The sequence below is a fragment of the Entelurus aequoreus genome, linkage group LG06 (genome assembly GCF_033978785.1).
Source record: "Entelurus aequoreus isolate RoL-2023_Sb linkage group LG06, RoL_Eaeq_v1.1, whole genome shotgun sequence".
In the NCBI taxonomy this organism is placed as follows: domain Eukaryota; kingdom Metazoa; phylum Chordata; class Actinopteri; order Syngnathiformes; family Syngnathidae; genus Entelurus; species Entelurus aequoreus.
The window spans coordinates 60,049,772-60,073,352 of NC_084736.1; the positions used below are offsets into that span (position 1 = coordinate 60,049,772).

The 23,581-nt window shown below is 38.0% G+C and overlaps 1 protein-coding gene across 1 annotated transcript; it reads left to right on the plus strand.

Annotated features, from left to right (window-relative positions):
* The first annotated feature begins 2,102 nt into the window (after positions 1-2,102).
* On the plus strand, positions 2,103-18,712 carry angptl2b (angiopoietin-like 2b). The gene is made up of 5 exons (XM_062051109.1): positions 2,103-2,651; positions 7,273-8,161; positions 15,355-15,548; positions 16,281-16,551; positions 16,615-18,712. Exons 2-5 carry the CDS (start codon positions 7,297-7,299, stop codon positions 16,812-16,814), a joined length of 1,530 nt encoding a protein of 509 aa, XP_061907093.1. The 5' UTR covers positions 2,103-2,651; positions 7,273-7,296; the 3' UTR covers positions 16,815-18,712.
* Positions 18,713-23,581: the final 4,869 nt, after the last annotated feature.

Sequence of the window (23,581 nt, forward strand, 5' to 3'; positions counted from 1 at the left end):
ATAATAAATAAAATAACTGTGCAGCTGTGGTATAACTTGCATCAAGTTCAATATCAAATAAAATAACTTGCATCAATTCAATAATAAATAAAACAAAAGTGTTATAACTTGCATCAAGTTCAATAATAAATCAAAAAAAGTGTTATAACTTGCATGAAGTTCAATAATAAATCAAAAAAAGTGTTATAACTTGCATCAAGTTCAATAATAAATCAAAAAAGTGTTATAACTTCCATCAAGTTCAATAATAAATCAAATAAAAGTGTTATAACTTGCATCAAGTTCAATAATAAATCAAAAAAAGTGTTATAACTTGCATCAAGTTCAATAATAAATCAAAAAAAGTGTTATAACTTGCATCAAGTTCAATAATAAATCAAATAAAAGTGTTATAACTTGCATCAAGTTCAATAATAAATCAAATAACTTACATCAAGTTCAATAATAAATAAAACAAAAGTGTTATAACTTGCATCAAGTTCAATAATAAATAAAACAAAAGTGTTATAACTTGCATCAAGTTCAATAATAAATCAAAAAAGTGTTATAACTTGCATCAAGTTCAATAATAAATCAAATAAAAGTGTTATAACTTGCATCAAGTTCAATAATAAATCAAATAACTTGCATCAAGTTCAATAATAAATCAAATAACTTGCATCAAGTCCAATAATAAATGAAAATAAAAGTGCCACTTTGCAATCTTTGCCAAAAAAAAGGAGGACAGGGCAAGTGAACATGAGTTTTACAGTACTCCAGCATTAGTGGCTGCAATGAGCCGGTTTTGCACTGCACAGCTTTTCAAATGGGGGTTGCAGGCTTGACACTGCCACTGTTAAAACCTCATTGAGTTCGGGGCTGAGCTGCCTTGACGCGAGTGTTTCCCGGTGAATGACACACAGTGTGTCCAATGCGCATTTGGCGCAACCCTCTTTATTAGAGCCTGCAACCCGTTTCTTGACTTTGCCATGGTCTGTGCGCCATCAGAGCAAAAGCCCACACAGTTTTCCCATTTAAGGTCGTGTTCTTTGAGGAAACTGTCCATTATCTTGAACAGCTCATCAGCAGTGGCTCTATTTTTTATGTATTTGCAAAACAGCAAATCCTCGCACAGTGACTCGCCATTCACAAAGCTTCCGCTTAGCCCCGCCCCCATTAGTTACTGTTGCTGTCTGTCAAACTTGCGCTCCTACCTAGAAATGTAAAACCTACAGGAAAAATAAGTAATTTACATTTATCTATATAGCGGATTTCACAGACAGAATCACAAAGTGATTTACAGTGTGTATAGAAAATGAAAGCATAGTAAAAAAAAAAATCAAAGAATATAATAATAAAAAAATAAAAAAAATCAAAGTGAAATTTCCTCCCGTTCCTCGCGCCCCACCTGTCATGTCTCTATTCCCCACCAGTGGGGCGCGCCCCACACTTTGAGAAACGCTGCGTTAAAGAGATCAAATACAATATGGTACCAGTGGAAAAAGGAAGCCCAATGACAACATTATTGGCTGGGTGAAAGCTACACAACTTTGATTGAAAACAGATCAACAACACAAGACAACATACAACATCCAAGGCAACAGGACTGAAAGCCAAGTTGCAGTTTGCACAATAAATCCAGCTTTGGCATGATTGACCACACAGACTTTGCAATGTGTTATCCTTGCTTCACCAGCACATGGACACACGTTAGTACAGCTCTGCCTCTGACGTAATGGTGTTGTTATTCTTTGGCATGATGTAATTCAAGTGTTGTTTGCTTTGCTGGGCTCCAACACGTTTCTTGTATTTCACCTTCAGACGATTAACCACAGTGGCCAGCCGTTCACCCAGACCTGGTCTGAGTCGAACACCTGGATCTACTTCCTAACTTGACAGCCTCTTTCCGTCTCTTGAGGCAGGTGTTCATTATCACCTAATTAGGGCCTGATCAGTGAAACACACCACTATTGCCTAGCACCGGAGCAACCATGCAGTCCCAGACCAAAATAGTGGTGATCAACCAGTGTCCAGTGGGCAGGGCAGGGGGTTGGACATTTGAGTAGTGTGCATGTGTGTAAGTGAGCGTGTGTGAGAGAGCAATCTCTTTTGTGTCACTGGTAGGAGGGGTTGAGTACACGCTCAACGAATGTGTTCCTTTCAAGAGAGGAAGAATTTGCCTGCCTACTGAAACTCTGCAAAAAAAGTCATCATTTAAGAGTACCAAGGAGGGAGTGAGAGAGGTGCAGCTGAGAGAGACAGCCTCTTAGAGCTCTGAGGCAGAAGTGATGGATTCAGCTCGCCAAAAAGTGACAGTCTTCTAAAGGGCCAAAGGCAGCACACAGACCGCCCTGGACTTCACCACTTTCAATAGATTCCATCAGGTAGCTGAAGTTAGCATTGTTTCTTACAGTTGTTTGATCCTTCATCTGGAAGTCAAGCTTATGTGAGGCACATGATAGCTTTTTTAATAAACGCCTTGAAACAACGTGTACCTGTCTACTGCTGGAATGGACCAAGGTGACAGAAAGTGAGTAACCAGACTGGGACAGAGCACCGGAGGACGAAGCTGGGTCACGAGGAATGACTTTCTATCAAAAGGAACTACAGTTGGCTCAGCCAGGAGAGCAAGGCAACTGAGGGAGTCTCATCAATACGTGTCAGTTTTTCTTGTAAGTAGAAACTTTGGGATCATAAATATTAATTGCGCTTTACATTTTGTCATACGGCATTGATTGCCTAACCTGTTAATTGATTGATCGATGTGGTTAAGTGGAGGGTGTCGATTCAGCACAGGGGGATGCTGGAGAGCAAGTACTCAAGACAACGTACTTCTTCACTACAAATGCAAACACTCATCTTGTCCAAGCAAAGTATCATAATTATGTGCATAAGCAAACAGTGCTATATAGACATACAAGACATACATGGTCTGTCATGCACTGCAAGAAATATGAACGTTTAATATCAAACCCCTAATTGAATTTGAAACTATCAAGCAGTGTGCAACTTCAGGATGTCCCCCTGGAGCTCAAGAGGATATGGAGTCAGGCACTTGAATCCTGTCTTTGTTTCTGTTGCCAGGGTAGTGTTTGGATAATAAAGGTTAGAGGTACAGTTTTAGACCTTATCGAAACAATTCAAATCATATGTCCCCTGAATTAATGTGCATCAAGAGAAATCATAAAACCTGCAATTTTACTGCAGGTACATACTGTAGCTGAGGATCATGAAATGCTAATTTTCGTCGTTTCAGGATTTATAAGCAAGAGGAAACCGTGAGGTCAAGTAATGGGTGATAAGTAGCTATGGCCCATCCGTGCCTGTTAATGTGATTGGACTCAATAATTACTCTGTGACATGGAGTCAGACATTACTCAGCAGAGTTGATGCCAATTTAAAATGCTGCACAGTGGTCCTGCAAAGTGAATGCTTCGTTTCAGCTACTTAACTGTAAGTACTGCTGCGTGGTCGTGATCGGATATAAAGTAAGAAAAAGGAAATACGAGTGAGTTGGTGTAGTGCATTTAAGAGGTGTGGCACAGAGAAAATATATACTGGTCCTGAATCGACAAGGTATCGATCTAAAACGGTTGAGTTGGTATAGGGCATTTAAGAGGTGTGGCACGGAGAACCGATATAGCGGTCCTGCATCGACAAGGTCTCGATCTCTCTCCGTGTGTGCATGGCAACTCACTCTAATGAGGTGACTAAGAATGTGAGGAATGCCATGCTCAAGCTGAAATGTGAGGGACGAGGCCGAAAGACATCAGCCAGTGAGGGAAAGGTTGTTCAGCTTCTAAGGAATATACAGTAAGCATTACCAAACAACCTGGAGTAAGTACACTGACCTAACTGCTGGACCTGCCTGTCATGCTTGATTTAGCACTGAGTGAAGTTACTTGAGGTGAATTGCCAATCAAATTAGGAAAGAGGTTTTCACTGCATGTCTGTCATTCGTCTTTAGAGCCTTAGCTGTATGGAACTACATTGCACTTCTTAAAGCCCAATCATCTTTGCCACTGTTGCGCACTCAACAGCACCTTCTTAAACTGAATTAATATTAGGACAATAATGAGCAGGGGGGATTGAAACAGCAGATAGAAAGGATGAGGTTTTCTGCTGTTCCCTCTGGCAGACTGTGCATTGGGTTAATATTAGGGCGATTCAGTTGAGGAAAATGGGACTCACAGAAGACTTAATCCATTAAGTCAGTGGTTCTTAACCTGGGTTCGATCGAACCCTAGGGGTTCGGTGAGTCGGGCTCAGGGGTTCGGCGGAGGTCAAGACACACCCGACTCATCGTGTAAATAAAAACTTCTCCCTATCAGCGTATTACGGATACGGCAACGGCAGAAGTCAGACTGATTTGCAGGTGTGTAATTTGTTGTGAGTTTATGCACTGTGGTGGTGTTGCTCTTTGAACAAGGTGATGTTCATGCACGGTTCATTTTGTGCACCAGTAAAAAAACATGGTAACACTTTAGTATGGGGAACATATTCACCATTAATTAGTTGCTTATTAACATGCAAATTAGTAACATATTGGCTCTTAACTAGTCATTATTAAAGGCCTACTGAAATGAATTTTTTTTTATTTAAACAGGAATAGCAGATCCATTCTATGTGTCATACTTGATCATTTCGCGATATTGCCATATTTTTGCTGAAAGGATTTAGTATAGAACAACGACGATAAAGTTCGCAACTTTTGGTCGCTGATAAAAAAAAGCCTTGCCTATACCGGAAGTAGCGTGACGTCACAGGAGGAAGAATTCCTCACATTTCCCCATTGTTTACAATGGAGCGAGAGAGATTTGGACCGAGAAAGCGACGATTACCCCATTAATTTGAGCGAGGATGAAAGATTCGTGGATGAGGAACGTTAGAGTGAAGGAGTAGAGAGGCAGTGCAGGGTGTATCTTTTTTCGCTCTGACCGTAACTTAGGTACAAGGGTTCATTGGATTCCACACTCTCTCCTTTTTCTATTGTGGATCACGGATTTGTATTTTAAACCACCTCGGATACTATATCCTCTTGAAAATGAGAGTCGAGAATGCAAAATGGACATTCACTGTGACTTTTATCTCCACGACAATACATCGTTGAAGCTCTTTAGCTACGGAGCTAACGTGATAGCATCAGGCTCAAATGCAGATAGAAACAAAATTTAAAAAATCCCTGACTGGAAGGATAGACAGAAGATCAACAATACTATTTAACCATGAACATTTAAATACACGGTTAATAATTTCCAGCTTGGCGAAGCTTAACAATTGAAGCTAATTTAGCTACGGAGCGGCGGCGGCGGTGGGCGTTGTAGCTTTCGACGACACCCCGGCCGCCATCAGAGTCGGCAAGAAACATATATTTCCCCAAAGTTACGTACGTGACATGCACATAGCGACACGCACGTACTATCCAGCACAAACACAACACAACTTCCTGGTGTTGGTGTTGCTGTAGTCCGCCGCTAATACACCGATCGCACCTACAACTTTCTTATTTGCAGTCTCCATTGTCCATTAAACAAATTGCAAAAGATTCACCAACACAGATGTCCAGAATAGTGTGGAATTGTTCGATGAAAACAGAGCAGTTTGTATGGTGACACATTGGGTCTGAATACTTCCGTTGCCGTCGTGACGTCACGCGCATACGTCATCATACCGAGACGTTTTCAGCCGGATATTTCCCGGGAAATTTAAAATTGCACTTTATAAGTTAACCCGGCCGTATTGGCATGTGTTGCAATGTTAAGATTTCATCATTGATACATAAACTATCAGACTGCGTGGTCGGTAGTAGTGGGTTTCAGTAGGCCTTTAAGTACTTATTAATGCCTTATTCTGCATGGCCTTATTATAACCCTAACTCTCTATACCTGGCCCTAACCCTCTAACCTTAACCCTAATCAAATAACTTTAAATTAAGTCTTTGTTACTTAGAATATGTTCCCCATACTAAAGTGTTACCAAAAACATAACTTTGTCTTGAATTTGAAAAAATACAACATTTTATTTTTCACTAAAGAAGGGTTCGGCGAATGCGCATATGGAACTGGTGGGGTTCGGTACCTCCAACAAGGTTAAGAACCACTGCATTAAGTATTGTTTTTTGTAATAAAATGTGTGCCATTGCATATACAAAAGTACATACCACATACATTTTCCTCATCCAAATATGTTTTGTGTCAGCTTTGAAGTGTAATGAAGCTTAGAGTAGGAGATACTAGCCCAACAATGGCCAACATGAGACACCTCTACAGCAGGGATGACTTGCTTGGCAGAGCTCATGTTCCAGGGAAATAAACCACGACAGGAGCCACTAATCAACTATAGCACATTACACAAGACAGGCTCAGGTCATGAACTACATTTGTTCAGGATTTGGAAAATTTCAACATACACTGTGAGGGCCAGAAACGTTTGTAAAATAGAATTGTAGAATGATGTACTTTGTCAGATGCTGCCAAGATGTCCATCACATAGTTTATAGAGAACAATGGCAGGGGAAACGCAATCTCAAGCGTGAAAACATGACAACCTCCAGCAGTAAGCAGATGCAGAAAAATTATGAAGATTGGACTCATGAGTATGTAATAGTGCAACATTTTAGATATGCTGTAAATATTGGCTTTGCAACAAACCAAGCATTGGTGGGGTTTCTTTCTGGAAAATATTGTTTTCTTGCATTTTTTTTTCCAAAAAGCTATTGCTTAATACCTCAATCGCTCCTTCCTCAGTTATATGACACACTTCAAACAACATACTGTACTGTATATGCAAACTCTTAGAAGAAATACAGACACAGTATAATTACATTTAAATATGTAAATGCTGTATACGAAAGGCATATTGGGGCAGACATAGCTCATCCACAAGTCCTAATATAATAAATTATATTAGCATAACTCCTGTCTATATAGTCAATGCATTGCTTCTCAAATAGTTCGGGGTCGGGATGTGTCAGGTGGGGCCTGAGAGTCAAGGGACTTCCAGTAGTAGTCTTTTTCATTCTTGAATGATACACAAGCCTCCAGAAAGGTGGAAGCACTGCTCGAACTAATCAATATGATCAGGTTCTCAATCATATTTCAATTTGGGGGGGGGCGTGAAAACAATTATGGCACGACAAAAAATAATTGAGAAGCACTGAGTCAATGACACTGTCATATACAAGTTTTAAGGATGCGGAAAGCTACATTTTAAGAGTCAGTGTAATGGATATTTTGTCAGTGATTTGACTCTCAATTGAAATCACACTCTCCTTTTTCTTCCCTATTCCCTCAGGCTTGGTGTGTTGGACCAAATCTAATGGATACCCCGTCAATGGTCCTGCTGGGGCTCCTTGCATATGGCCTTGTCTGTCAGATTCAAGGGAGTGGTTCAGACAGCCGCCACAGTAGTGCAGGGGCCCAAGAATTTGAGAGTAGTGATGATGGCTTTGAGAGAGAATTTTTCTATGCCGGTAGGAGCAAACGTGCTCCTGCTGCTGAACAGCAGCAGGACAAGTGTTCTTACACTTTCATTGTGCCACAACAAAAAGTAACGGGGGCTATCTGTGTCAACTCCAAGGAGCCAGAGGCCACGCTGGAGAATCGGGTCAACAAGCAGGAGTTAGAGTCGCTAAACGTGGAGCTCCAGAAACAAAAGAGCCAGATTGAGACTCTACAACAATTGGTAGAAGTAGATGGAGGCATCGTTAACGAGGTCAAGCTTCTGAGAAAAGAAAGTCGAAACATGAATTCTCGAGTTACCCAGCTGTATATGCAACTGCTCCATGAGATCATCAGGAAAAGAGACAATGCCCTTGAATTAGCACAGATGGAGAACAAAATCCTTAACCAAACTTCCGAGATGCAGCAGCTCACCGGTCGCTACAGAGACTTGGAACATAAGTACCAACATCTGGCTTCTTTGGCCACTAACCAGTCAACTCTTATTGCCCTGCTGGAGGAGCAGTGCCAGGGTCAGCCTCCTTCCAGACACGTCCCTGTGGCACAGCCGCGATCTCAACCACCTCGGCCATCACCACCTCTCAACAAGCCTTACCAGCCACCAGTCCTACCTCGCATCACCAAACCACTCAGCAATGAGATACAGAATGATCAGAAGTCTCTGCCACCTCCAACTATGCCTACAATTACACACGATCCATCTTCCACTGACAAACCCTCTGGTGAGTGTAACAACAAAATATTTTAATTCTTAAAAATACAAAAATAATGGTAAATGATTGTTTGTGCTATCTACATTACATTTTAAACACATATTTAGTCATCAGCCAAAGCATCCTGACTAGGGATGTCCGATAATGGCTTTTTGCCGATATCCGATATTCCGATATTGTCCAACTCTTTAGTTACCGATACCGATATCAACCGATATATGCAGTCGTGGAATTAACATATTATTATGCCTAATTTGGACAACCAGGTATGGTGAAGATAAGGTACTTTTTAAAAATAATAATAAAATAAGATAAATAAATTAAAAACATTGTCTTGAATAAAAAAGAAAGTAAAACAATATAAAAACAGTTACATAGAAACTAGTAATTAATGGAAATTAGTCAAATTAACTGTTAAAGATTAGTACTATTAGTGGACCAGGAGCACGCACAATCATGTGTGCTTACGGACTGTATCCCTTGCAGACTGTATTGATATATATTGATATATAATGTAGGAACCAGAATATTAATAACAGAAAGAAACAACCCTTTTGTGTCAATGAGTGTGAATGGGGGAGGGAGGTTTTTTGGGTTGGTGCACTAATTGTAAGTGTATCTTGTGTTTTTTATGTTAATTTAATAAAAATAAAAAAAATATATAAAAATAAACGATACCGATAATAAAAAAAACGATACCGATAATTTCCGATATTACATTTTAACACATTTATCGGCCGATAGGACATCTCTAATCCTGAACATTCATAGCTAGGGATCTGTACCAAATTTGGTAATTTTATAACCAAAGCCATCGGTACTATCGATTCATGTGAAACTAAACTATGGCATATTTCCATATCTCTGTTGCCTGTAATGTCACTTCCGGTTGCAAACGCGATGCCGGTTCAAGCACTTGTTAGGGAAACAAGCAGTCAAGCGCTCAGAGCGAACTCAGTCAGACTGCCTATAGTTAATGTTACAATTGCTCGCAAGGTGCTCAAAAGTACAGAAAGGCTCTACTTTTCAAATGTACTAGCTCAATGCTAATTTACATTGGATTTGCCATAGACACGCTAAAAATTGGTTTAAAATTTTACATGGCGAGTTCAACACCTCAAAACTACAACTAGGATACACAATCAAACAGCTGGTATCTAATAACTACAATACAGTATAAATACTTTGTAGGGCTCAACTAGAGAAAATGCTGGCCCATTTGAATGTATGGCAAATACTACTTCCTGGCTACAGTAACACACTGTACTCTATACAATAATGCCATGTAACATCTTGGAATTGCAACTGCATGCTACATTTTCTATATCACACAGCACAGCAAAGTACTTGCAAATTAGACACAGACGTGTAAGAAAACAAGAAAGCAGCACAGCACAGTGTTATATGTTAAAAAAACTAAAAATATATTTTAATTACCATTTATTAACATCTGAACACACCAAAGTGCCGAAAATTGGTATTGTTGAGTACTGGTATTAGTTCGCAGGTACCAAGAACTGATACCGAATTAATTCAAATGTGAAAAGTAACCACCCTATTCATGGCAGTATACAGATTTTAAATTGGAGCAGTTGAAATATCCCTAAGAAGGCAAGTAAAGACACAAATGCATATTGACAAAGCCATTACTATACTGTTAACCCTTTAAGATGCATTTTGACTGTTTAATACATGAGCACAAATAAGGGTTTATGAGCCCATTTACCAAGGCTTGATACAATTACCGGTACTTATTCTGAAAATTAAAAAGGAAAAAAAAGGTCTACCAAAATTTTACATGTGTTGTAATTCAGATCGCAATCATAATGAGAATATATACACTACCGTTCAAAAGTTTGGGGTCACCCAAACAATTTTGTGGAATAGCCTTCATTTCTAAGAACAAGGATAGACTGTCGAGTTTCAGATGAAAGTTCTCTTTTTCTGGCCATTTTGAGCGTTTAATTGACCCCACAAATGTGATGCTCCAGAAACTCAATCTGCTCAAAGGAAGGTCAGTTTTGTAGCTTCTGTAACGAGCTAAACTGTTTTCAGATGTGTGAACATGATTGCACAAGGGTTTTCTAATCATCAATTAGCCTTCTGAGCCAATGAGCAAACACATTGTACCATTAAAACACTGGAGTGATAGTTGCTGGAAATGGGCCTCTATACACCTATGTAGATATTGCACCAAAAACCAGACATTTGCAGCTAGGATAGTCATTTACCACATTAGCAATTTATATAGTGTATTTCTTTAAAGTTAAGACTAGTTTAAAGTTATCTTTTTTGAAAAGTACAGTGCTTTTCCTTCGAAAATAAGGACATTTCAATGTGACCCCAAACTTTTGAACGGTAGTGTACATTATCTCACATTAAGAGGTGGGATTGCGTCACGGTTTGCTACTGTTTCATAATTGCAAAATAAAAATGAAGGAAACACATTTTGTGCATGTTTAATGCATTATTTGTTATTATCCGTCACAATATGGAATGAGTTAATTTCTGTAAAATTATCTCAGTTTTTTTCAGACTTTAATTCTAAACAAGCCTCGACTTCTTTGAAAATGTCAGCATTTTGTAGAACCACCTATGGGAAACGGTGCCTGTTGAAAATCTCCGTTGATATCACCGATAGTGTCACAAAAGAGCTGTGAGCAAAACATAAAGCCAGAACAGAGCACTGAAAAAAAAAAGAAGGCGTGAGATACCGGGAGGCAATGATGTCATTTGTTCCACTCGCACCAGGCAGGAATCAAGTCATATGTTCCAACAAAAGAACTTGACTTATCAAGTACAAAAATCAGCGTTTGCAACTAGCAGAATGTACGAACACAAATCTACAGAATATTTAACCATTGCTCAGAGAATGAAAAAGCAGCTTTATACTTAGGATTTCAATTCAGTCCAGATTTAGTATACTGTAATGTAGTGTGATTTATTTCCTTTCACATGCCAAAAATGGTAAATTAACTTCCGCAGTGCTATTGGGCCCCACACTTATGTATACCTCTGTAGGACCCACTTCTTTCCATATTGCATTTGAGCACTTTGTTTATGATGCCAGCTGGCACACCCCGCAAGACTGTTGGAAGCTTTAACACGTTCACACTCAATTGCATTGGGGGGCCTGTTGCCCCCCAGTATAGTGTTTTTCCACGTCAAACAAGTTGAGGAATTCATTATACCAGGGGTGTCCAAAGTGCGGCCCGGGGGCCATTTGCGGCCCGCAGGTCATTTTTTAACGGCCCCACGGCCCATTTTAAAATACGATTGAAAAAAATTAAAAACATAAAAAGTGGTATGAAAGACCAAACAGGTGAAATGTAACAAGAAAATGTTGCAATGTTTACTCTGATAACACAAAGCTGCCATGCAGGCTGTTTCTTTCTTTAAAAAATAATAATGAATCCAAATCAATGTTATTATGAATTATTGCCCTATTCAAGGCTCCAATTACGTCACATTAAATATTGCACTTTGAGATATTTTTTTGGGAAAATGTTGCACATTTTGTGTTTGCCATACAAAAAATTGAGCTGGTTTTTTTTTGTTTTTTTTTTAAAGAAGGGCCTAAAACGAACAAACAAAAAACATAAACAACAGTACAACTTATAATTGACGGATAGATCTGAAGTTGATCTCGAGATTATTGTGTTAAAAGTAAACAGTAAAAAAAATTTATGATTTATTTTTTAACACTTTAATGGGTAGGAAACCTTTTGGTTCCCCAATAATTTTTGTGTGATTTTTTTTTAAGTGTCATCGCTCAAAAAATAATAATGAATTAAAATCAATGGTGTTATGAGTTATTGACCTTTTTAAGGCTCCAATTATTATATAATCTCAAATATTCCACTTAAAAATGTTATTGGGTGAAAATATTGCATATTTTGTGTTTTTTCCATAAAAAAAATGGGTTTTCTTTGACAAAAAGAGCATACAACTTAAATCTTTAAAAATGTTATATTGACAGATAGACCTAATGTTGATCTATGGATTTAAAACTTGAATAATAATAAAAATACTAATACTGAATAATGACACATTTTTAAATTTTTTTTTTACCAAAACCCCTTAGGGTCCCTAGGATCAAGCCTGAGTGGAGGTCTAAATGTATATTTTTTATACATATATTGTATTGGTTTTTAAAATAAAAAATATCAAAATGGCCCCCGCTTGCTTTGATTTTTCAGTGTGCGGCCCTCAGTGGAAAAAGTTTGGACACCCCTGCATTATACGGTCATGATAGGAACAAGAGAGAGGCGCTGTACACAAAAGAAACAGATTTAAAGGATTTATTATTGTGCTGTCAAGTGACTATTTTTAGTCAGATTAATCACACTTTTGTATTTAGATTGCTCATGATTAATCACAGGTTATTGATCGCTTAACTTAAATTAAAAAGACCCCAATATTTAGACGTCAATGTATTTTGTTGTCAGAATGTCATTCAGGAACTTTTTGATTGTTTTAGACTTAGACTTAGACTTCCTTTTTTTTATTGTCATTCAAATTTGAACTTTACAGTACAGATAAGAACGAAATGTCATACTTAAATGCATGTCATTTATTTGAAGTTCTATCTATAGTGCCCCATCAGGGTGTATTTTGTAGCGAAATTTGCCAGCCACCACGTTATTGACCTGATCCTGATCGTATTACAACGCCTTTCAGGTAACTAACCATTTATACATCGAAACCAGGGGTGTCAAACTCATTTTAGCCTTGGGGCCACAAGGAGGAAAATCTATGGGACTGGTAAAATAATGGCATCATAACTTAAACATAAAGACAACTTTGGATTGTTTTCTTTGTTTTACTTAAGTATATTCTGAAAATGTCCATATTACAAATAATCCTCTTGCCAAAACACTTCAAGTTAGTTGAAAATTCTGAGAAACAAAATTGATGCAGTTTCAAAAACACAATGAAATATAGACTTTGTCTCAGTGTATCGTCAAAGTCATTGATTTTTTATATTTTTTTGTCCTGTCCAGCCACTCAGGCAAAACCATAGTGTTGAGTTAGATGTCAATATCTGCTGTAACAGATTTACTTTACAAAAGAAAAGTGTGGGATACTTCTCTTGTATTTGACTTTATTAAATAGATTTATATTAATGTTTGGAGGGGATAGGAAGAAGAGAAAAAAAAGAAGACAGAGGGGGAAATTGCGGGTACAAGAGGGGTATAAAACGATATATACAAATATGATACGAAAAGTGATATAAGAGAAGCAGTTAGTGAAGTAAATATTAATAACACGGAAATGACAATGAACATTATTACACTACAAATGGAGCAATACAAATACCAATAGAAACAGCACTATTGATAATGGATATTAATAATAATTACCTATATTATCAACTTGTAAAAACAATACAAGTATTTCAAAAGCAACAACACATATATGCAATGATAACTTGAAATACAAAAGAGAGCAGGGAATGGAGGAGAAGGAAGAAAAGCGAACTATATTAACCTTGTAGATTGTTATAGTAAATATAGGTTTAGCTTTGTCAGTGTTTGTGTTTTACCCAGTTTCCCCTAGGGCAGTGGTCCCCAACCACCGGGCCGCACAAGAAATAAAAAAATAAAACAAATGTAATATTTGTTTTATTTTTTATGTTTTAAATTAAATCAACATAAAAAACACAATATATACATTATATACCAGTCTGCAGGGATACAGTCCGTAAGCACACATGATTGTATTTCTTTATGAAAAAAATTAAAATAGAATAAATAAATAAATATCACCCCCTACACCCCCCCGATCCGTGGGACAAATTTTCAAGCGTTGACCGGTCCGCAGCTACAAAAAGGTTGGGGACCACTGCCCTAGGGGAACAACGTTGATATACTGTATGTGAAACATAATTATACACATGAGTGTATGTACGCATACGTGCTTGTATATGTACAGTATGTGTATATGTATGTTTGTACAGTGAATGTGGACGTATGCACTGTGAGTGTGTGTACTGTATTTGTTAATGTATGTGGGAGCATATGTACCTAAGAATGTGGGTAGGTACAAATATGTTCACGTGTGTATGTATGAATGAATATATATATATATATATATATATATATATATATATATATATATATATATATATATATATATATATATATATATATATATATATATATATATATATATATATATATATATATATATATATATATATATATATATATATATAAATAATTGTGTGTATGTGAGTATGTATGTGTATTTGTATGTGCTATATATTTGTCTCCCAGTTTGTGCAGTAGCCTAAGTATGGCCCCAGCCACCCAGGGGAGCCCGACCCAAAACAGCAGCTGTGATGCCCAGGGAACAAGGGACCATTGGCCCCAGACAGGCCGGCCAGTGAAAGCCAACTAAGTCACAGCCTATCTGGGGTTGAACAAAATAAATGATAATCAAATTATTCTCGGTATCAAATACTTCATTCGTCAATTCCACGTATTAAACCTGTGCTAACTCAACAAACCATACAAACGATGTACATTTCATTTGGGTCGAGGGGGAGGAGCCGCAGCCACACCTTATTGTGTACGTCTTGCTCGGCCCCGGTATAAACTAGTTGATTGTCTAAAAAAATTGCATACGTGACATTCAGTGGACATTTTATAAGAGCGGTTTCTTTCATTGAAAAATTGCAGCTGATTTTTACACATAGCAAACTCATGACGTTGGTCTGATTAAACCTGTTTGTGGGCCTGATCTGGCCCAAGGTCGTATGTTTGACATCTCTGATCCAAACATTAGTCTACGCACTTTAAATCCTGTATAAATGAATGTCAGTTTTCAAGTTCTTGTCAACAGTTGGATTGTGCACACAAACAAACCAACAAACAAATCCACATAAGTGCTCACAAACCATCCCCAGAAGGAGTAGGAAGCAAAATCCCAATACTGCAGTGTCAGGAAGTAAAAGTTTGCTTGTTTTATCAGTCCGCTGTAAGGGTTCCCTCTGCCCTCATGCCAGTGTTTCCTTTGGCTGCACAGCCAGAAGTCATTTCCCATATGGGAGGGAAAGCCAAAGACAAATGTTACTATTAGAATGAGAAGAACGTTGTTGGTAGACGGGATTCCCTTAGTCAGGAAATAAAATCAATGTGTGGTTCAGATGCTAAGTCTGCTGAATGAATATGACCCGTTGTATCATTTGTTCTGTCCAGGTCCATTTAAAGACTGCCTGCAGGCTCTGGAAGAAGGTCACACCAACAGCGGCATGTACTTGTTAAAACCGGAGAATGCCAATCGTCTAATGCAGGTGTGGTGTGACCAGAGACATGATCCAGGTGGTTGGACCGTAATCCAGAGGCGAGTGGATGGCTCTGTCAACTTTTTCAGGAACTGGGAGACATACAAGGTACCACCACCTCACAGCAAATGAAGTACTTCATAGTTTCAAAAGCAGCTGGTGGCTTAAGTGGGGCTCCTTGACGCTAACCAGATGTGAACAAATGAATAGGGAATTATTTAGGTTACAAATCCAGTCATGGTAAAGCGCACATGACTCATTAATCCCACCTACGTGTGTTGGTTTTAGTGAATTTAGCACTCAGAATAAATTAATATCCAACAATACACGACTGGTGGTTGTGTAAGCACTTGCAGACTCTCAAATTCCAAAAATAAAAGGAGACTGTTGTTTACCGCGAATCACAAGGTTCTGATTAAACTGCAGCAAAGGGCCGAAACAGATATTTCCTAGACAAAATCTCCTAACCTCTTGAGATCATAAATTGCATTCATACTGTGGTAATCAGAAGGAGTGTTTGCGTGATTCAAAGCATGTGCAGGGCAGGAATAATACAAACCAAACTGACTGATGCACGAACAAAGCAACACAAGGCAGCGTTCAGCACACAGGATTAATTGTCTTTCTTTGTTTTCGATAACAAAATAGCAATGGGCACACTCACAGAACAGTCAATGCCTGTCGAACATGACTCATAGGGTGCATTCACAATAATAGTCCATTAAATAAATACATTCACAGAAGTGCAAAGTCTACCTTCAAGAGAACAACCTACCACCGTTACATAGATTGAATATTTCAACCAGTACTGATTATGTTTTTGACTTTTGCACTTCACAGCAAGGGTTCGGAAATATCGATGGCGAGTACTGGCTCGGCCTGGAAAATATCTACTGGCTGACTAACCAGGCAAACTACAAACTGCTAGTAACACTGGAGGACTGGTCCGGCCGCAAAGTGTTTGCAGAGTACGCCAGCTTCCGAGTGGAGCCCGAGGCTGACTTCTATAAGCTAAGGTTGGGCCGTTACCACGGCAACGCCGGCGACTCCCTCACTTGGCACAACGGGAAACAGTTCACAACACTGGATAGAGACCATGACACGTATACAGGTATCATTTATAATTTAACGTACCTACTTTTCTGTATCTTCTAATCTCAAATTGTCTCCCCAGGTAATTGTGCCCACTACCAGAAGGGAGGCTGGTGGTACAACTCTTGCGCCCATTCTAATTTAAATGGAGTCTGGTACAGAGGAGGACACTACCGAAGCCGCTATCAAGATGGGGTCTACTGGGCCGAGTTCAGAGGGGGAGCCTATTCCCTAAAGAAAGTGATCATGATGATCCGGCCAAACCCAAACACTTTCCACTAGCTATCAAAATGCATTTTACCAGGAATATAAAACAACACGCACACACGTAAAGGATGCAGAGTGTATTTATCAACATACAATTTACTTTTCATCGTTCTTAGTAATGGTACATTACTCAGGTACATCAGTGTATAATGCATCCATACATCCATCCATTTTCTACCGCTTGTGCAGTTTACTTGAAATGTTCCCTGCCTAAAAATAAATATGTTATATGAGCAAACAAAGACATGCTACATTTACACAAAGATCACAGGCAGACTTTCAGTTGAAACAAAAGACACCTACTTCTACTTTCTTAAGCACACAACAATGTAAATATCTCTCTTTTCAGGTAAAAATCAATCAATAGGAAAAGAAGTGCAATCAAGCTTTATGCCAGTGATTCTCACACTGTGGTACCTCAGCTTGAGGTACCCCAAACAATCACTTAATCACATATTTAAACACAGTGTTATTGTTCAAAAAAATATCAACTATACTTGTTAGATACAACTTCTGCCTTGTTTTTAATGAATACTTGGAATACGCAACTGTATTCAAACGTTGGTCATTATGGTGGTATTTGGAGAACCGAGTGTTTTCCGAGGTATTACTCGGTGAAAAAAGTTTGAGAACCACTGCTTTGTGCGGTATTTCAAAATACACTACATGGCCCTAATGCAGTGGTTCTTAACCTTGTTGGAGGTACCAAACCCCACCAGTTTCATATGCGCATTCACCGAACCCTTCTTTAGTGAAAAATACAATGTTTTTTTTTTCAAATTCAAGATAAAGTTATATGTTTTTGGTAACACTTTAGTATGGGGAACATATTCTAAGTAAAAAAGACTTAATTTAGAGTTTTTTGGACACTAGGGTAACATATTCTAAGTAACAAAGACTTAATTTAGAGTTATTTGGTTAGGGTTAGGGTTAGGGCCAGGGTTAGAGGGTTAGGGTTATAATAAGGTCTTGCAGAATAACGCATTAATAAGTACTTAATAATGACTAGTTAAGAGCCATTATGTTACTAATTTGCATGTTAATAAGCAACTAATTAATGGTGAATATGTTCCCCATACTAAAGTGTTACCATGTTTTATTACTGGTGCACGAAATGAACCGTGCATGAACATCACCTCGTTCAAAGAACAAAACCAACACAAATTACACACCTGCAAATCAGTCTGACTTCTGCTGTTGCCATATCTGTAATACGTCGATAGGGAGAAGTTTTTATTTACAGGATGAGTCGGGTGTGTTTTGACCTCCGCCGAACCCCTGAGCCCGACTCACCGAACCCTTAGGGTTCGATCGAAACCAGGTTAAGAACCAATGTGATACATTGCCACAAATAAGACTCTTGATAATGTTTTGTCTGCATTAAAAATGACGTAACATAAAATGTTTAAAAAGTCATTATTAGAGTCTTGAATTCACATATGTTACACCTATTCAGTTGACCTTTGTGTGACAGAAAGACAAATGTTATACATAAATGCAATCCTATTAAAAAGGGAACATTATGAAAAATGTCCACACATTGTATGAAGTACCAGTGACACAGGAAACCTATCCCATGGCATTTTTCTTTATTTAAATATAAGTGTATAATTAATCAATGCAGCAATATTGTTTGGTTTTCATGGGTTGGTATAGGGGCCAAAATCATAATACATGTAATATTGCAATTTTCATGTCTCCCAACAGATGACATTGTGACAATGTTTTCTTTGCCTGATTGAATCGTTATTTACTAATTGGCTTGTATGAAACAAGCATTGTATTTACTGTATAAATCTAGAGGTTTGTTGATGTCAATGGATCCAACACATTGCGTTTGTACATAAGATATTTGTAATATAAATGTAGTAAATCTGTTTATGTTATGTTTAAATTGCAATAAAACATGTACAGTACAGTGGAAATGTTTTTCTCCTTATTTCATAGAAATTGACAAAAAAAAAGATCTCTCTATGATTGATTAAAATTCCTTTTCAAGTCTGATTTTGGGGACATACTGTAGCCTGGAATAAAAAAGGCAAGATTTATGGGGGAGAATAAGTTAATGAATGGTGGCTCTCTTCAGTTGAATTCTCATGGGAATGCATTTGTGTGCTCCCACTCAAGGATTATTGCCTGACCAGAGATACTTTTTCTCTGCTCTCTTTATTGTGTGAATGCTCCATGGTTTTCTATACCAAAATTAATCTATTTAAACTTATTCTACTTCTTTTTCTCCAGATTTTGGCGTGTTCTACCTTCCACATTTTTCTTTCAAACCGTTCCAGCTTCAAACTGTTCAACCTATTCGGGAATCGCGGGCTTTCCCTTGACAAATTCCAAAAATTCCCAGATTTCCCAGAATTCCAGGTTTTCCGGGACATTTTTCCCATTCAAAATGAATTGGCCATTTTTCAAACTTCCACCAGTTCCACATTTTTCAACCTATTCAAACCATTCCAACTTCAACACAATCCAACATTCTGGAAATTTAACCTTCCCCTTTCCTAAGTTTCCAAAAATTCCAGGATTTTACGGAATTCCTGGTTTTCCAAAGCCCTATTTCCACCCTTTCCAACCCATTTCAACCATTCCACCGTCAAAACATTCCTCTTAATCAGGACAAAAAACAAAGTTGTTTTTTGAACTGGAAAAATACCCGGTTTTCTCGAAATTCCAGGAATTCCGTAATACCACTTCTCAATTGAACATGTTACTACTTCAAATTTCTCGACAAATCGGAAAAATTTCAACACCAACCATTTCAACTCATTCAGCCCATTCAAGTTTTTTTTTTACCATTTGCAATAAAATTCATGCTTTCCCCGAAATTCCCATTTTTTTCTGAAATTCGCATTGAAATCAATGGAACATTCTTCAAAGTTCCACAACTTCCAAATTTTTCATCTCATTAAAACGGTTCCAACTTCTAAATATTCAGCCTGTTCAAGAATTTTGCGCTCTACTTCAACAATTCTAAAAAGAATTCCCGGATTTCCCACAATTCCTTTTTTTTTTTTGCATTTTCCCCATTCAAAATTAAATGGCCATTTTTTCAAACTTCCACCATCCCCATATTCTTCAACCCATTCAAAACATTCCACCTTTAACACATTCCACCATTCTGGAAATTCAAACTACCCTTTTTCCAAGTTCAAAAAAATTCCCGAAATTCCCTAATACCATTTAGTACTTCAACATTTCTTGCCCGGTTTAAACAATTCTAACACCAACCAATTCAGCTCATTTAGGACATTCATGCTCCTGATCATTTTTTAAAAATCCTGCTTTTCCCCAAATTCTCAAATTTCCAGGAAGTTCTCATTGAAATGAATGGGGCATTTTTCCAAGTTGCACAATCCCCACATTTATCAACCTATTCAAACCATTCCAACATCAACACATTCCACTCATCATGGACATTCAAACTAACACTTTCCCAAGTTCCAAACCAAATTCCTGTTTTCCTGGAAAGTCAAACTCTTCAACATTCAAACCATTCCAACATTCAAACCATTTCAGCGTTTCAACGATTTCAACATTTAAAACATTTCTACATTCAACCTACAAATCCATTAGCATTTCAGTTCAGCATCAGCTTTTCAACATTCAAACCATTCCAACATTCAAACTATTCTTACATTCATACTACATTCTGTCAGCATTTCAGTTCAACTTCAGCGTTGGAGCATTCACACGCAATTCCTTCAGGAATTGCCTGTTCTAGTTACCACTTCATATTATATGGTCAGTTACCAGTTTTTTAGGGAGAATAATTGAAAACTATGCAAATAAAAGAGCCCATGAGACCAGTGTCCAACGAATCAATGTACAGTGAACACTGATTTTCAGTCCACTATTGTGCTTATAATAGTGGGAGCTAATCCTATTTTATAGTGGAAAGCATCATTACTATATAAATGTGGATTATTTATGACACCAGGTTTCTTTACCACAATGAAATACTTAAATATTTAAAATTACGGACTATACCATTTCTTTACAGTCCAAATTAGTGCAAAGACTGGCAGAACAAAATCAGGGCCCAAATATAGATTTAGCAAGCTCGAAAAAGAGCAATGAAATGTGACAGGCTTGGCTTGTTCAAGTAATGCATCCAGCAGTCGTGTCCACTGTCAGCAAAACCGGCCTTTACTTGACATAAAGTGTCGGTGAGTTTTCCAAAAACAGCTGGAAAATGAACTTATAATGACTTCACGGCAATGAACAAAAACCCCATCATGTCATACTTGGAGAGCATGCAGGGCATTTCCGAGACAGGAATTTGAAAACAATTGAGGATGATATTCTGTGACTGCAACTTTACAGACAATTTAACTTCTCTTAAGAGGCCATTTACCAACAGAGCTAGAGTGGCAAGCACTGTTTAAATTCCCTTTGTGAATATAAAACCCATTTTACCATGTACCAGCGTATGTTACGATTCCCCTGTTTCAATGTGTTACTGCCATTCAAAGAGCATGTGGTTCTGACTAACCAAGGATGTTAATCGCTGCCGCTTTAGTCAGCGGCCTGACTCCTCTGCAATGCACCATTTTTTCCCCATTTTCCAACATTTGCTTACACCTTCAAAGCAGTTTGCTTTACCCAAATTGCGGTTACCTAAGGGGAATGTCTCATCGTCTCCATAAACAGAAACAACATATTGCGTGGCTGAGGACTCACCACCATGGAAAACCTTTACCAAGGTTGGCCAGTGCCGACCCCACGCTTCCACCAGCATGGAAAAACCACGCACTGACACATCGCAAAGTCAGCAAAAAGACAACCGCATTTCCTGAGCTGTCAAACCTGAACATGAACCTTCAGGCTTCACATCTGTAAAAATCCAATGTCTTTGGACTGTTTATAGAACCATTTTCCTTTGCCCTGTCAGATTGCTTCACAGTCTTGTTTCTTAGTAAATCCTACTGTATCAGTAGAAGCCACAGAACAAATTGTTTTAATGAGACCTTTAACCACTCATATTGCATGCCAAAGCTGTGGGTAGCCAATCTATTTTCAGTAAATATGACCGATTCACAATGTCAAATTGTGTGCAAATGCTGTGAGATTCTCTTCAAGCAGAAAGTAATTGGGAATGATAAGTTGATATCAATACACCGGCTGCCAAAGAATGTTCTATATGGCCTAAAATCTATATCGCGATAAATATTGCAGCCTCCTGCCATGACAATATATATCACAATGTATTATTTGGTATGAACTGTAAATGATAATATGACTATTTCAAAACGGGTTACAAAGGCTCCTAGTTTGGCTGCTGGTTTATGCGATAACATGTTGTGCCTATTCTGGTTGTAATATTTTATTAAAACTATTATTAATTTACTTGCTAATAGTAGTACTGTTAGTACTACAGTACTAATAGTAGTACTGTCAATAGTTGGTTACTTTTTGTTGTAACATGGTTCTATCTAGACTTCTGTTTAACTGTAAAGGGCACCTATTGTTAGAATAATTTTATCTAAGTTATCACAAAAACTTTGTGTTTCAATGAGATCCCAGCGAGGAAGCAAAAACATGTCTTTGAACCTAACAAGAAGGCTTGTAAAACTCCACTGTGTAGGATGGAAAGAAACATGAAGGGGTTTCTGTTTTCTTTCATGTATTGTAATCAACAGAAAGATATTGTTTTAACCCAAGGACTACAAAGCGGAGAGAAGGCAGGATCTGCCCAAGTTCCAGACGATCTCTTTTTGAACCTCCTTTTTCAACTGTTTTACGAACCTCTTTTTGAACTCTTTTGCGACCTCTTTTTTGAACCGACCTTTTCTGTGAACTGTTTACGACCTTTTCTGTGAACTGTTTACGACCCTCGTCCCTTAGAAACAGCTGTGGCCATGTGGTCAGGGAAGGTCCAAATAAAAGAAGGAGGCGTGCGATCTTTTGGCAGAGCGTGCTGGAAACTGTACAAGAGTACAGACCAGACGTTTCTCCTCAAATTGTGCCAAATTTAATTCTGTCTCTGTTTGATTCTTTGCTTCTTGTCCTGTTTAATAGATGTAATCAGTGTTTGAACCTGACACATATTATTTCGTGATTTTGCTTTTTTACATTTGTTTTGGGCAATACTACAAATTTGGTTATTGATCCAATACCAAGTACCGTATTTTTGGACCTAAGGCACATCGATTATTAGGCACATTAGAGGGGTCATATTTAGATTTTTTTCTACATTTAAAACACTTCCTTGCGGTCAATAATTTCTTTGGTCAAAATGTTGATTGATTATGATTTACAGACCATTTTCAAGCCGCTTTCTGACAGTCTCTTCAGGATGCGCCGTTTTGTGGGCGGTCCTATTTATGGCCTCCACTTCGATAGCATCTTCTCCCTGTCTTCATTTGTTGCAGTTTTTAGTGTGTCCATAGAGAGTCTACTGACAGATATAAGTTAGAACTGTGCGCTACTTTATATTAGAAATGGTAACAGCGGAGGATGATTGCACCACAACAAGAGGATAAAGCTAAATAAGGAGCTTATTAACTACGGCGAGGACTACAACGGCGAACGCACGCAAATTTAAGTACGATTTGAAAAGATGGATTTACATAATAGGGCGAAACAAAACGCCCGAATGGTAAATGGTAAATGGTAAATGGGTTGTACTTGTATAGCGCTTTTCTACCTTTCTAAGGAACTCAAAGCGCTTTGACACTATTTCCACATTCACCCATTCACACACACATTCACACATTCACACACTGATCAAAAGTTTAAATACACTTGTAAAGAACATAATGTCATGGCTCTCTCGA